Source organism: Neopelma chrysocephalum, unplaced genomic scaffold, assembly GCF_003984885.1.
Source record: "Neopelma chrysocephalum unplaced genomic scaffold, ASM398488v2 Primary Assembly neopelma1_75, whole genome shotgun sequence".
NCBI lineage: Eukaryota > Metazoa > Chordata > Aves > Passeriformes > Pipridae > Neopelma > Neopelma chrysocephalum.
In genome coordinates, this window is record NW_020897736.1 from 4,224,536 (window position 1) to 4,239,921 (window position 15,386).

At 39.8% G+C, this 15,386-nt stretch overlaps 1 protein-coding gene across 3 annotated transcripts in view; it reads right to left on the reverse strand.

The window, feature by feature from the left end:
* The window catches only part of FBN1 (fibrillin 1), a 147,916-nt gene that overhangs the window by 21,080 nt on the left and 111,450 nt on the right, over window positions 1-15,386 (reverse strand). For all 3 annotated transcript variants that reach the window (XR_003535056.1, XM_027688753.1, XM_027688754.1), the window contains exons 33-46: window positions 14,945-15,067; window positions 13,041-13,166; window positions 11,448-11,570; window positions 10,762-10,884; window positions 9,745-9,909; window positions 9,292-9,360; window positions 9,054-9,179; window positions 8,659-8,781; window positions 8,389-8,547; window positions 7,403-7,474; window positions 5,291-5,416; window positions 4,077-4,199; window positions 1,040-1,165; window positions 143-259 (exon numbers count right to left, since the gene is read on the reverse strand). Coding sequence is in view for 2 of the 3 variants with exons in the window: in XM_027688753.1 (XP_027544554.1) it covers window positions 143-259; window positions 1,040-1,165; window positions 4,077-4,199; window positions 5,291-5,416; window positions 7,403-7,474; window positions 8,389-8,547; window positions 8,659-8,781; window positions 9,054-9,179; window positions 9,292-9,360; window positions 9,745-9,909; window positions 10,762-10,884; window positions 11,448-11,570; window positions 13,041-13,166; window positions 14,945-15,067 (1,701 nt within the window). In the remaining variant the exon portion in view is untranslated. The remainder of the gene's footprint in view (window positions 1-142; window positions 260-1,039; window positions 1,166-4,076; window positions 4,200-5,290; window positions 5,417-7,402; window positions 7,475-8,388; window positions 8,548-8,658; window positions 8,782-9,053; window positions 9,180-9,291; window positions 9,361-9,744; window positions 9,910-10,761; window positions 10,885-11,447; window positions 11,571-13,040; window positions 13,167-14,944; window positions 15,068-15,386) is intronic.

Sequence of the window (15,386 nt, forward strand, 5' to 3'; positions counted from 1 at the left end):
TCAAAGAGGTCTTTTGAGACTGAAGATAACTGGGTTTTGTCTTTAATCATGCAGATCATGCAAGAGAGAAGATGGTACTTATGGTACTTCTATTAGGAGCAGAAAGTCTTAGGAACATGTGCCTGGTCTCAGCACTCCTCACCTATGCAGTCGTTGTTGTGGGAGAGGATGAACCCCAAATTGCAGCGGCAGTTGAAGGAGCCAATGGTGTTTCTGCAGGTCCCGTTGCCACAGGCGTCTCTCTCACACTCATTAATATCTACAAAGGAGGAAAAACAAGCAGCAAGAATTTTAATCACTGATGGGAAAAGTCTGTAGCTATTGGGCAGGAAAGAGAAATAATCCACTGTCAACAAAGTGTACAGAAGGGAAAAAGATTGTTGTACCTCCCAAAAGGAAGACTTTTACATGGGTTTACACACTTGATATAAACATCCACAAAAATAATCAAGGGTGAACAATCATTTACCTTACTGTGGTTCCTATATCACCCTTCCCAAAGGAAGTCTAAGCTAACTTTAATCATAAGCATTTTGAAATCTCAGCTTTCTCAGACAACAGATGACTAACAGCTGTGACGGGGTTAACCACAAAATTTCCTTCTTTATGAAGATGACTCTTTCTAAGAAGGGCACTTTTCTGGCAAGAAATTTACCCTTCATCTACTCTGTGAACAAGTAGTCTGTACAACTGCTGCATTACAATATTAATCTATTAAATTCCTTGCCTAAAGCAATAAATGAAATAAGATGCTCTAGAAAATTCTAAGAATGAAATATTTTCCTCAAAAATGAAAGCATTAGCAGTTCACTGACAGGATATGCAATTTTAAAGGTTAACTCTACTTTAATGAGATATTTTTCATTCATTATCAGCTTCTTAACACCTCCAGAGGCCAGTTAGGGTGGTTTTGCACCTTTGTCTGGCAGTAAATGGCTCACAATCTCAGTTATTGTAATGTAACTCCTTATTACAGAGAGGACAGACTTAGTAATTATCTTAATAGAAACCTAAGCACAGCTTAATTTGATATACTTGCCTATACACATTGTTCTGTCATCATTGGTCTTGAATCCATTGTGACAAATGCAGTAGAAACTTCCAACAGTGTCAATACACTGCCCATGGCTGCAGATATTGGGAATTTCTTGGCATTCATTCCGATCTGAAAACAAAGAGATGCACTGAAAGTTAAGGCCCCTAAACTGCAAGGCTGGTAAGATGCATTAGCAGCAACCAAGGCAGTATCCAGAGCACGGCCCAATTTAAAATAGTATTTTTAGTTTATTAATGACAAAACCATTACTAAGTAAATCTCAGAAAAGGGGTTACTTGCATGTAAATTATCTTTTCCAATATTTGTGGAGCTGAAAACAAATTAGCATAAAAATTACGTTTACCAAACACAAATCCTTGCTGGAGGGAAAGCATATTGCCATGGTTTTGAAAAGTAAAATTAATGATACAAAATTGTAGAGTCTGAGTCTGAGGACTCTACATTGGCTGCAGCAAAAATGAAAGATGCATATGAACCACACTTTGTAGTCTTCTCATGAAAGCAGCTACTTGCTTTTAGCTACATTTGATTGTAGCACAGATTGCTTCATTAACTAAAGGAAATCATACAGAACAGAGAGGGAGATGAATCCCCCACTTTTCTCATTAAGCTTACAGAGAGATAAAAGGCTCTGTACATTTACCTACTCCTCATGCAGAGATAAACTGTGTACACATATACATGTGTGTTACAGCCTCCATGCAATGTGATGATCCTGTGAACTGGACAGAGCTCAAACAGCAAGAAGAGTTACTGCTATATGGAGTCAGAAACTGTTTTGTATAATTCTGCAGAGAGGGGAAAGCTCTCCTGACAGCCTGTGATTGCTGCCTTGCAATAGCAGGGCACCCGTTATATTTGTTCAACAGCCAACTGCTTCCTGCTACTCTACTTACAAATGCTTTCAGGCAGAACCCAGGATTCTATCAACAGTAAATGAAACAAAATGTTAACAAACAAAATGCTTGATCTCCAGCACAGATTTTCCTTGACAAATCAGAAGCATGAATCCAATGAGGTGTTTCTGCAGACCTCAACACCAACAAGAACTGGTTTGATTCAATGTGCTTCCTTGTGTTTCGTCTGCTGCAGCTCCAAACTATGAGAACTGAGGTGCTGCCATAAGCCTGTATTACAGTTGATTAGACTCTAGTGTTCAGTAATTTTCTTTTATATGCAATCTAAGCCAAGCAGATGCAGCTTCTTACCAAACCGTCCCCGGGTGGTTGGAAAAGTAAGAGTCAAGTTGTTTCTAATTGCAAAGAACTTCATGTACTAAATCTTGTTTTCCTGCCTCTACTGCCTCTTCTCTGCTCTCTACTTGGCACAGGGACAACCCTGACAGCTCCCATCCCCAGGATTTCTGTACAGCACATGGGGCCATGAGTACCTCTGGATGGATGTTCACTGATGACCAAGCTCTCCCAACATTATTAATGATACCACTGCTAATTAGAGTTTAAAAGAGGTACTTGGGGAACCAATGCTGGATAACATGTCTTAGGAACTCCTAATCTTCACAGGTCAGGGGAGCAAAGAAAAAAGAAAAACTATGACTCTTTGGTGCTCTGTGGGCAAATGAATAGTGAATTAAAGTCCAAGGGAAAAGTCACTTCTTTTGGACTAAACAGAGAACATTCTACATTCTTAAAAAATTGGAAGGTAGAAATGTCCTAAAGTGACAAAAATTAATTTATATGAGAAATTATTTATTTTACCACAATAGATAGCATGAGAAGAATGCTATTTGGAAGGTAAGATAAAGGCACTCATAGTACTCATAGTGGCTGTGATACATCAGGTTTGACTCAATAGCACATAAACATTTTCCATCCAGAGGCAGAACTGATCCAATATTGCAAGGTGCTTAGCACTCTCTGCTCCCAGCAGAGTGGTTGGGAATTTCCTTCCTTTGCTAGATCACATACATTATCAGCCCCCTCTATTTCGACTCTAATTGTGTAACTTTATTTTGATCAAATATAAAATAAGAGCAAAATACAGGGAAGTATTACTGTTTGTGCCAATTCATCTTTAGCATTGTAACCCATATCAGAACCTCCCCTGGCTCTTCCTGTACTGCTGTAACGAACCCATAACAACAACAATTGCATTAGGAACATATTGAATATTTACATGTGCCACTGCATAGCTTAACAAAGCAAAGCTTTAGTTCTCATAGTAGAGTTCTGATTTCCCCTACACCCTTTTCCCTCAAGAGTCACATGAAACAATGAAAAACTGCACTGCAGGGAAAAGTGCACTTCCTAAAACTCAAGTACTCAGAACCAAAAACCGAAGGAAAAGGTTACCAGTTTTTCTTGTAATTCTTATTTTGTTCAGAAATGTATATAGCATATAATATTTACAGTAGCTTGGCTCACAGCAGTGTTTAAAATCTTCAGGTAAGCAAGATAACATGAATGCCTCACTGGACTATGATATTATAAGAAAAAGCAAATAGATTAGAAAACTGCAGTCCCATTCAGTGAGTAAAAATAATGTTCAGTGACCTGTTTAAATCCATATCAAAGTTGGGAAGTTTAACAATAAGCTTTTTAAGTTAGTTATTGCATTCAGGCCAGCAGATAAGTCTACCTTATCAGTAGAGACCCCAGCACGCAGTGAGTTATTTGTAAAAATACAAGTGGAAAATAAATTGCTAAAACACATATAGCAAATTATAATGAAAATCAGAAACTAGCCAAAAGATAGTGAATCAATTGGTCTTCCCTCCCTAAACATAACACGGGCTAAAGAAAAATGCTTGCGGTTGGAGAGATAAAGTGAAAGACAAACATCTAATTAGGTTTTTAACTCCTATTTATGCATCTGTGGGTTGTGCCCAGAATTACCAGAATGTTTACAGGATGCCCCAAAAGGCTGTAAGAGAAGGGTTCTTGGAGCTCTAATCACCTCCTGGTATAGCATCTTTCTGAGAAGGAGACAGGCTTTCCTTAGACTTTTCAAACCTCCTCATTTTTGCAGACCCTCACCCGACCAAGGCAGCGGAACTCACCAGTGCAGCGACCCGTTGAGGTGAACCTGTAGCCAGGTTTGCAGTCACAGCGGTAGCTGCCCGCTGTGTTGACACACTCTGCATTTTGCTGACAAACTGGTCCATTTTGGCATTCATCAATATCTGTCAGTGCAAAACAGGAATTTCATATTTACAGTAGCTGGCACTAGAAAGACGTCAAAACCCTCTATTTTCTTAGTATAAAGAATATTACCGTACCCAAATACAGGAATTTCTTTCTAATTCTGAAAAAATAAATATATAGATGAAAGTTGATATTTATGGCACATTTAGGTATCTCCCTGAAATTATCCCAAACCCATGGTTCATTTGTAAAAATTCATTCCTATTTTGAGAATTTATGTAATAGTTTTCTGTGGTGTTGGAGGGCCCATGAAAGGCTTGTTGCAACACATCACATGGGTGAATTTCAGTCTTAAGACTGAGATCAGAATAAGGAAGCTGGTGTGTATGCACAGTCTCCACTGGAGACTGTGGGGATCTCCCTTGAGCATAACAGAGCATCAAGATCCCTGCTGGATATTAGAAGCTTTCAACATAAACAGCAGCACAAAATTTTAGGCAAAAACATTTTGATGGATTTTCCTTACTTAAGCTGCTGCAAAAAGAGAAGTATATCTCCCCAGAAGTGCATCTGGATTTCAATTAGAAGCAGCACACAGAAGATGCTTTCACTCAAAGCTCTCGATGCCTTGCTTGCAGCATTCGTGTTGCCAGCAGTCACAACCCACACCAGAGAACGACAGCAGTTCCTGCTGCTATTTTCAATTTCTCCACTGAACTGACTAATACAATGTTAGGAAATGTTTAAACTGGAAAAAAATTATCATGTGTTTATATTTTTTAAAAAAATCTTTGTTGCACTAGAAAAAAATATTTTGGAATTAAAAAAATTATGCTCATGATCTGACTCAAGAATACTATTTTTTTTCTTGGCTTTAGTGTCAAACGTGAAAAACAATGTTTCTTCCCATGACTGCTGACTCATGTGCCTTCAAGGCCTTAGATGTCTGATGGAAAATCTGGTATTTTCTATGCAACAGAATTCAAAACGCCTGAATTAACACAGACTTATTACACTGATAATGGTATTTTCCCCTCATTACAGATGACTTGCAAGTGTCTCAGATGTGGGGGTGTGTGAATTGCCAGCTGGTGAAACACCATTTCTCTGCAGGAGAACAGCACTTTACCTTCGCAGACCAGCAGCTTGTCATTGTAGAAGAATCCCACGGGACACTCACATCGGAAACTGCCAACCATGTTTATGCAGATCCCATTTTCACACACTCCAGGAATCTCTCTGCATTCATCAATATCTGCGAGAACAATTGGTTTTAAATCCTTGTAAAGAGCACTTCATGGAATCTTCTGCTACAGAATATGTCCTTAGGCATTTATCCTTAAGGTAATCATTAAATGTATAATGAGAGCATCATAATTTTCCCAACTGCAAGACAGTGAGTCATTCCAAACTGTGGAAATGTAGGTATTTTCTGCTTCTTCTGGTTCTGACTCTTCACTATACTAAAGGTATATCCTGCCACATAGGAATGCAGAGGGTATCATATGTCCTTCCTCATGTCTCCCACCCACAGCCCTGATGAACCTCCTCATCTTCCTGAGTGTTGCAGTGGAGTTATTGGGAAGAGCCAAACAGGGAGAATGTCTTTGGTTTAATACAGGAGAGCAAGACTGAATGCAAACACTTGTCAGAACTAGTTTTGCACTGTTTTACCCTTGTTAATCTGAAAAGACTTCCATGGGTTTATGTAACAATTTGAAAGTGCCAATGCCAGGTAATATCTGAAGTGCTGCCAACACATTATTAATTAGATTGATTAACCCAGGCAGCTGGGGCTTGCCAATGCTCTATATACACCCAGGTTAAGTAACTGATTTTGGCAGAAAAAACCCCCAGCTGCTATTGCAATTATATGTCTTGCCTATTGGGCCCTTACACATCTTAATATTCTGACAAGATGACAGAGTTCAGAGACTCCTCCAAAGCCTGTCTTTAGTAAACATTGCCACATGCACTGAGGTACACAGACACAGAATACAGTGGGAAATTATCAGCTAACAGGAGTTTCCAACAGATAATGTTGTTGTGTTTTGGTTTGGTTTTTTTTTTTAATGTTGCTGCTGGATCCAACCCCTCATTTCCTACATTAGATCCTGTAACTCTGAGCCCTCTGATATATAATGGATGAGTAAAAATAGAACTACTTCTGTCTCTGAAACAACTACCTGGAGCAACTATCTAGAACTTTAATCCAAAGAGAAGAGCAACATCATGTAAGGATTGTAAGCAAATATTACAGGGTACACAGAGCACTGTGGCACAGCTGTGGCAGGGCAGACAGAGCAGACTGCAAAACTCCTGCACACATGGCAGCACTGCAGATGCAGCTTTTACCTGTAAATGTCAGCACCATCCAAGGGCTCCCTGCTGATGCTGATGAATGGCCTAATTAGCTTGAGCAGACTCAGCAACAATTTGGGATAATGCTAATACCTAGGAGCGGATATTTTGCTTCCAAGAAATGACCTCACAAATAATAAATACATTACATTTTTGAAACTTCTTTAAAAATTACATTCCCCACTTTACTAGAAATATTTCCATCTAACTAGCTGAACCCTGCATTGCAGCAACAGCTTAATGCTAAAGCATCTAATTACTGCCTATATGCTGCCTCTGTTTGTTACAGGGCACATTATCTGCTTCTTATTTGCATTTTAGTGTGAATAAAAACAAAAGGGAGTCCCATTAGGGATTTACTCAATTCCTTGTCCTAGAATTCCTCATTCTCTCCCTCTTTTTGTTTTGCAATTTGTTACTTGCGATTCAAATGTAACACACAATAACATATGTGAGAAATATTCCAGCCGAGCAGAAAAAAGGATTTTTGTGTCAAACCAATACACAGGGGGACTGGTGTGAAATGTCAGATTAAATCTTGCTTTAGTTTGAAGGAAAGACTCCCAATTCCTCTCAGACCAAATGCTGGTTGGCCTTACTCCCAGACCTCTTATTCTCGGTATCTGTGCCCTGCTCAGGCCTGGTTACGGTTTCTTTGGAGCTGTCTGTTGCCTTGATTAGAAGCAGCAACTATCCCTGCTGCCAGCCAGGAGTAGCCAGGCAGAAAGTTTGCAGGCTCGGACTTAACAGAGGCTTGAACTCGGTCACACTGTTTAGTTGTCATTCCTCCCTTGAAAAAAATAACTGGGAAAACAAACCTCCCCTCTTTCCTGGGCAGAGGTAGCATGGAATTTCGTTCAAAACATAAATTACAACTCACCAACAGGTAATCCTGTATAAATGTCAATGAAGAAGCCAGGCCTTTGACTTCCACAGAGTGTGGAGAATTCATCTGCAACAGGAACACAAAGCAGTGATTAAAGCACTTGGAATTAATCAACAGTCAAAAATTCATTATATTCTTTGCCCAAGAAAATTCTACTCTTTCAGCACCTGCAGGGCACAAAGAGGTAGGCAGCCCCTTTCCCAAACTCACCATGTTAGGTGCTTAGTTTGCATTTGGGTTCTCATTCAAAGGCCATTGAAATTAGCAAATAAAAAATGTAGAGGGATTCAGATAAAACGCTGGTTTTTCTTTGTGTATGCCTATCTCTGTGCCTTACAGTGTTTGCACACAAGTCCAGATCTGACTTTTAAAAACCTGAACTATAAGTTGGAAGTTAATCAAATAAGTGTCTAGGAAGTTGCTCTTGAAGCAAACCACCTTAAACCACAGTGGGATGTCCTGCTCAACTCTGCAGCCTTATCCAGTGTGGAGGAGTCTTGAATGCCCTTACAGTTAGCACAGAAACTCCCACATCTTACATTTAGCTGCTTAATACAGATCATTCTCAGAGAAGACCAAGCTATGTCTGTAAACTCCTGGCTACCAAAAAGGCCCTTTGTGGCAATCAGCAGTCGAGGCACAGCACAGCATTTGCTGGAGCAATACCAACAAAATCTTGGTCAGTGGCTCAACACTGGATCATCAAGCACTTGCAGAGACAGACTAACCAACACAGAGCATGAACTCTCCAATACAGTGAAACTGGCACAAAGGTGGCACAGCCCAGCAGCACGAACACAAACCACTCCACATACGCCTTCATTGTGACTAGGGCTGATCACCCCCAGGCAAAAAATTAACTAATCCCTTCACTTTAGACACACAAGAGCAGAGAAAGACATAGCATCACTAACAACACCACACTCAGTAATTATGATGTTACCAAGGCTTTCAAATAGCTCTGCAATACAAAAATGTACCTGTGCTCGGGATAGGACACTGTTCACAAGGCTTATTCCATGCACGTCCAATGTTGTAGGAACAGCAGCACATTTTCTTGGTCATATTGAAGAGCAGCTCACCATCACAGGTTTGATTGTCAGGATAGTAATTTCTGTAACACAGACTTCTTCTCATATCTGTGAAAATGAAGAAAAACCCCAGGCCAATGCAGTAGGCAACTCTTAGGGAAGATGATCTACCTGGCCCAAAGCACTAAGATAAAGCTTTAAAGAACCCCCAACACATACCCATGCAGTTGTTTCCTCCATTGACTTGCATGTAATCAGGAGGACAGATGCAGGTGTAATTCCCAACAGTATTGTAACATGTTCCAGGTCCACAAATCCCAGGTGTATCACACTCATTCACATCTAGGAGAGAACATAAAGGCAGTGAGTGAGTGGCCACAGAAGCTTTGTTGTTGTGCTTCTGAGAACAAAAATGTGTCAGTAATACTTGGTCAAGATGGAATTTTCACTCTCTCAGTGCAAGACTTGAACTTTTTCCAGTTTTCCCACCCTTAAGCTTTACACTGCTTAGTCTGGTTATGCTCCTTTTCAAGGACGGATTAATTCTCTGTACATTGATCTGTCATCATTTTCAAAGAATAAAACAGAAGACTAGTTAAGTGAAGGCTACATACCATCACACACTCGAGTCTCTTCATTCAAATAATACCCCGATGGACACTGGCACTGGAAGCTACCAAATGTATTAATACATTTTCCTCCTTGGCAAAGTCCAGGCAGCTCTTGACATTCATCAATATCTGTCCAAACAAACCCATAAACATTTCATTAATGCTTTTTCCATGAAAAACAACCCTCACTAAAGAGTTTCATAATTTTAGACATGTAAATATAGGAAAATGTAAACATTACCTTCTAATATAACTGTAATAGGGTTTGGTCGGAATCCTTCCCCTCCAGGGCAAAGAACCTTATATTCAGCTGAAACCAAAACAGATTTATGAGCATACAATAGTAGAAACATTTTCAGCACAACTATTTTTGAAAATGGATCCTATTATTACAGGTTATTTAAATGTAAAGTTACAAAGTAATCAGACATAGATGTTATTAGGTTTTACTCCGTAACATCAACTGCTATTCTATCTCATAATGTAGGTTTCGGTGTAACACCAAAGTTGCTCAGAAGTGATAATAATATTCTGACTAAGCAATCTTTTTGAAAGACTAGTAAAGTTTTTGGTGAACTCCTGTCCCCCGCATGTGCACAATAAAAGATTACCCCAGTATTTGAGTTACCCGACTAAATTAGAAAAAACTCCAGCTAAGACATTGCTGTGTTTAACCCAGGAAGTGCAGACTTACTTGTGTTCACAGCTGGGCAATGCTCACAGGGAACTCCCCAAGCCTTGCCCAGGGAGCAGCAACAGGAGGCCTTGGAAACACCCACTCCAATCTCGTTGCTGCAGAAGGTGCCACCGTTATCTCCACGAGTTTTAATGTCCAGGTAACAGTTGCCAGATCGTGTATCTATTCACAATGCACATAATGACAAACACATTTCATGAGAGCAAAACACAACACATCATCTTAGGATGAGGGGTACCTACAGATGGCTCTCAGTTCTTGCAGGACAGCCAAAGCAAGTAAGTTGTGCTGCCCAGGGAGGCCCAGCATTTCCCACTTACACAGGTGCCCCATTCCTTGGCTTTGTTGGACTTCTCACAAAGTAGGGAATTTACTCATCATGACTAAGGGCAATTCTGCCAGGCCTTTTCTCATTTTCATTCACGTTTTCCCCCACATTTGTACATCCTTCCCATTCCAGAAACTCATTGCTTTCTCCTCTCCTTGAGGTTAACAAGCATCTACTAAGTGTCAGGAATTTCAAACACATTTGAATTTGAGAAGCATCCCTACACCCTCTTAAACAAACAAAACCAAAAAAATATGAGAGCATTACTAAGCAGTTGGAGCCGAATACAAGAATATTTCTGTTGGTCATGAAGCTGCACCCAGCCAAGCTGCACTCAATGCTCCAAGAGCATGGGTGGCTTTATGCCACAACTTCATTTGCCTGCCATCTTGGGGCCAGCTGGATGAGGGCTTAAGTTTGTTGAAATTTAAAATTGTCTACGCCTGTTGTAAATTATGGACAGCTATAACAAGCCCCAAAGGGTTGGTTCTGGCAGCCGGGCACTGCTGGCATTGCTGCATCAACTCTGGACATGCTCCTGCTGCCCTACTACAGCTTCTAAGCCAGGGGCACTGGGATGGGAATTGAGGCCCTTTTCCATGACCTGGGACTTATTCTTATGCAGCTGGGCTTGCAGTCCCTCTGTGGAACTTCCCCTGTAAATAACATAACAAGTGGTCCCTTACCAACACATCCAACTCGGGTGGGATTCAGCTCAAAATCAGGAGGGCACTCACAGGTGTAGCTACCAGCAGTATTGATACATGTGCCACTAATGCAGGTTGTAGGATCTGCACATTCATTAACATCTGCAAGAAAATACAGCATGTGGTAAGCAAATACTCAAGAACAGTGCAAGTCATGGATATATCAGGTACCATATGTTGACCATCACAATCCATTAGTTATGAGATACTGATCTCCAGAAAGCTCTAAAAAATAAAGGCACCTTTTAGAAGAACAGTAGTCTGAGATGCATACATCATTTTATAGGAGGGTGACAAGTGTTTTTCCTGAAAAATCAATCTATGAACTTCTGTTTTCACATTCGCTTTATGAATTCACATAAAGTACTAAAAAAATACTTAACAGAAAAATACAAGACAAGGTCAGAGCTGACGACCCAGTACTGTGAAGTACTGTACAAGGCACAACACATCTCTGCCAGAGGGGTTCTCTCTGATCTGTTTTCCCTTTCTTAAGGGGATATCAGAGGTTGACAAAGATCAGGAAAGAGAAGCGTGTTATACAGTAGGCAACTCTGCACTTTCCTATATCCAGTTTGATCTGTATAGCTTTCTAAAAGAATTTCCTAAGGAGCTGACCGTGACACTAACAGAAAATTAAAAAGCACGTTGTTCAAAATTTTTACCTGTGCAGTTCCCACCACTTCTGTCCAACTCGTAGCCCACTTCACACTCGCACCGGAAAAGTCCCGGAAGGTTATGACAAGTACCGTAGACACAGATGTTAGGAAGTGAGCACTCATCAATATCTGATAAAGGAATAGGACAGGAAAAATATGAGGTTTCTTTATCTTCTTAAGACATAGACAGAGAACTGTAAAAAGGTTCAGCAACATGGAGCTGGAAGCCAACAGCTTCCGCACACAGTATAAGACAAGAAAAAGTAACATGCTGGAGACTAAGAAACCTACTCCATAACCTTTTCTGGGGGAAAAAGGCTCCTTCCAATATCTCTGGAAGCCATGCCAGAAACAATCCTAGCTTATTGGTGGGCTAATCTGAAAAGTAGCAATATTAAACATAGAAGAAGATATGCTTTAAAAAAAAATGAAGTTTATTCTAAGTCAGCAATCATCTGCAGAAAGCTGGACACCAGCAAGGGAAAAGCTTGTGTCCAAAGGTGAATTTCATGTTCATCCTCAGGTTTCTATATTTGACAGATGTGAAGTTTGGCAAGCAGAGCTCACTTTTGTGCTTTTTGTCCAAATCATATGAGTCTGATTCAGTATTTACTGAATGCCACATGCACTGCACAAAGAATGACCAATTTGATACAATAAAAAAGTGTGTGTTTACAAAGGACCTTAAAATACTGCATTTAGCATACACATCTGAAACATCAAGGCAAGTCTGTTTTAGCAACAGGAGCTGGGATCTATGTAAGCTATTTAAACTTAGCTAAAAGGTCTGAAAGTAAATTGTTTCATGAAACGTTATGAAACCTAATATTGGTTTAGTTTAAAGAAAAATTCACTCTCATAAATTATTTCACTTGGTAGATTGCTAAAAAAATACACAGAACACTTTTCAAGGGGGAAAATCCTATTTATAGTGATGTACTTATGAACTCCATCAAATACCAGTTACTATGAGTTATTACTATGTCAGATGATATGGCCAAGTCTTCTTGACTGACTTAACTGATTAGTGTTATATCAAATGAGGATTTCAAAAGCTGAAATCAAATATATGACCTTAATCATGTTGGCAACATGTTTATTATTTGATTGTTTTGAATCTTCCTATATGCAAAGCTCTTATGAATGAGTTGTAAACAGTTAACTGACAGTTCACCCTCAAAACCGAACAGTCATGGGAATTTATTTTTTTGTTGTGGTCATATAAACTTTCTGCAAGGCTTCATACTCTGATTTTGCACCTCACAGAAGCCCTCAAAGCATGTTCACTGTATTGGCTACCAAATCAGTGTTTTTCAGTTTCATACACACCAATGCAAAGTAACAACTTTTTCTGTTAAATTATTATGAATAAGATGAGGAACTGGACATAAATGGTCAATGAAAAGGCAGGTACAACAGGTACATGACCACTTAAAGGTCCATAACAAATGTATAAACTCCAAAAAAGCAACTACTACTGACAATTTTCATGCCATTCTCACCTCAATCACAATTGCAACCAATTGTAAAACTTTTGAAACATAAAATACTAATAAGGCAGAATTTGTTGAGCATTGTTTAAAGCTTACAGAGAATTACCTTCACATGCTTTCCCATCTACACTTGGCAAAAATCCCATATCACATTCACAGCGATACCCTCCAGGGGCATTGAGGCACTGCCCATTTTCACAGAGATTCAAGTTTTCTGAGCATTCATCAAGATCTGTAAAAGGAAGAGAAATAGCAAGTTTACAGTAATATGGTTTTCTCACCAACATATGTGAGCTGAAGCTGCAGTGTTCCAAACATTTCAACTATTCTATTACCTCTGAACACTTGCAGAGGAAACTGCAATCTAGTTATGAGCAGAGGTTACTACATGTAACAGCTCAGTGTATTTCCAAAATGCTGAAAATACAGCTTCTAATCAAAAGGAAAATCAGAGAGAGGCACAGACTCCTAAAGTAGCTACAGTTAATAACAATTGGAGGCAGTACACAGGGTCAAATTTAGACTCAGAATGAGCACGTGAAATTTATTATAGTTATTGTTTCTATTACAGCAGAGCCTAGAGGCAATAATTGAAAAAAAAAAAAGAGGTTTACTGTGCAATGAGCAAACATATGGCAATAGGCAGTTGCCCATGCCAAACATACAAAACACTGACAAAATGTGGCATGAAAAGAAACTTGATCAAAACTAAACTGCAGGTTAACAGCTGATGAGAAAAACAGCCTTGCTACTGGACCACGCTCCCCTTCAGACAGCTCATGGCCCTTACTCTTTAGCTGAAATGTTACACATCACAAAAACACTTGCTTATTGCAGCAGAGCCTGGCTGGCACTGTGAGCTTTGGAAAGTCCATGGCTGGCAAATCAAAAGTCGTACCTACAGGGTGAATGCTGCACACTCTGGCAGAGGGCCTACAGAACACTTGCATGCTCTAGTTGGAGGCCCAGCCACCTTTTGAATCCAGGAACAATAAAGTACCCAAATTTTTAAAAAAATTCAAGTTCTACTGAATGCAGAAACTCGGTAAGCACTCAGCTGAAGGATGTAGCTTGTGGACTCCTGGAAATCATCACATGGGAAATGAACAAAGAGCACCGGGTTAGGAAGGCCACTGAGGAAGCTGAGTCAGATTCAAGATTAAATTATATGGAGAGAATTAAACAGAGTCCCAGGGTTCACTTATAATTTGGACTGATTCTAATTCAGCCTTAAACCTGATGAGCCAGATTCTCAGGTGCCATAAAAACCTGCTGTAGTTCATAGAGTGCTGCTGATTTGCACCAGCTGAAAACCTGGCCCAGCAGCTGCCCGCTGCATGGCTCTGCTCCAAACAGCATCACCCTGCACAGAGCAACACTGACAGCCCCAGTGCAACAGCTCCTCCTGACTAAGCATAAATGAGCTAATCTGCTCTTCAAAGCAGAAGACTGAAGTGTGGGTGGGAAACATCTCTCTAGCAAAGTTTAATAATTACATTTACAGTTCATAAAATGAGGTTTCTGAAGCAGCTACTTCCCTCATTCTACATCCTGACACCATCTCTCAGGATGATGTAGTAAAGACAGACAGCACACACTCACTTCTGGAAAGAACTGATATTTTTAGGCAATTTTATGAAGCAATTTTAATGCATATGCCCTATTATTGAAGTATTAAGGTGAGGGGCCAATGGACTGGTTTACTAACTAGCCAAATTACACGATCAAGCATTGTTCTAATAATTTTGCCACTCACGCCAACTAACAAGGAAAGCTCAATGAAAAATTGCATTTTATCAAGTGAAAAAAAATGATTGATTTAGACTAGGTATACTATACAGTATTTCTTTCAAGTTATGGCAACCTAGGGGAAGGAGAAGACAATGAACGATGACATATTAGTGCATAATTTCAAATGTTGAAAAGCTATTTTTGTGTATTGGATCACAGACTAACTTAGGCTGCAAGGGACCACTGGAGGTCATCTGATGCTTTCCTAGGGAAGCTCACCTGTACAAGTGAAGCCATCCCCAGTATAACCTTCTTTACAGAGGCAGCGGTAAGAGCCCATTGTATTCTTGCAGTCAGCATGTGGGCTGCACATGTGGGTTCCATTGGAGCACTCATCCAGATCTTTAAAATAATAAAATAAGAAAAAAAAAAGAAAAGAAAAAAACCAACATTAGTTAAAAAAAACATACCATGAATACAAATTTTAAATAGCGTATGGCACACAGAAGCTCCACTTTAAATCATCTTCCATAATAAAACCCACAAATATGTGAGGTCATCTGACTGAAGAAGAGGGGAACAGTTTATTTGTAGCACATCAAAAAGTCTGACAAGGTAACTGTGAATGAGGAAGCTGCAGGGCACTCAATACTAAGACCTGTACCTTGTTTTTACGGGGAGCACCAGCAGACTTCTCACTGCTTGCCATCAGTTGCCCTCA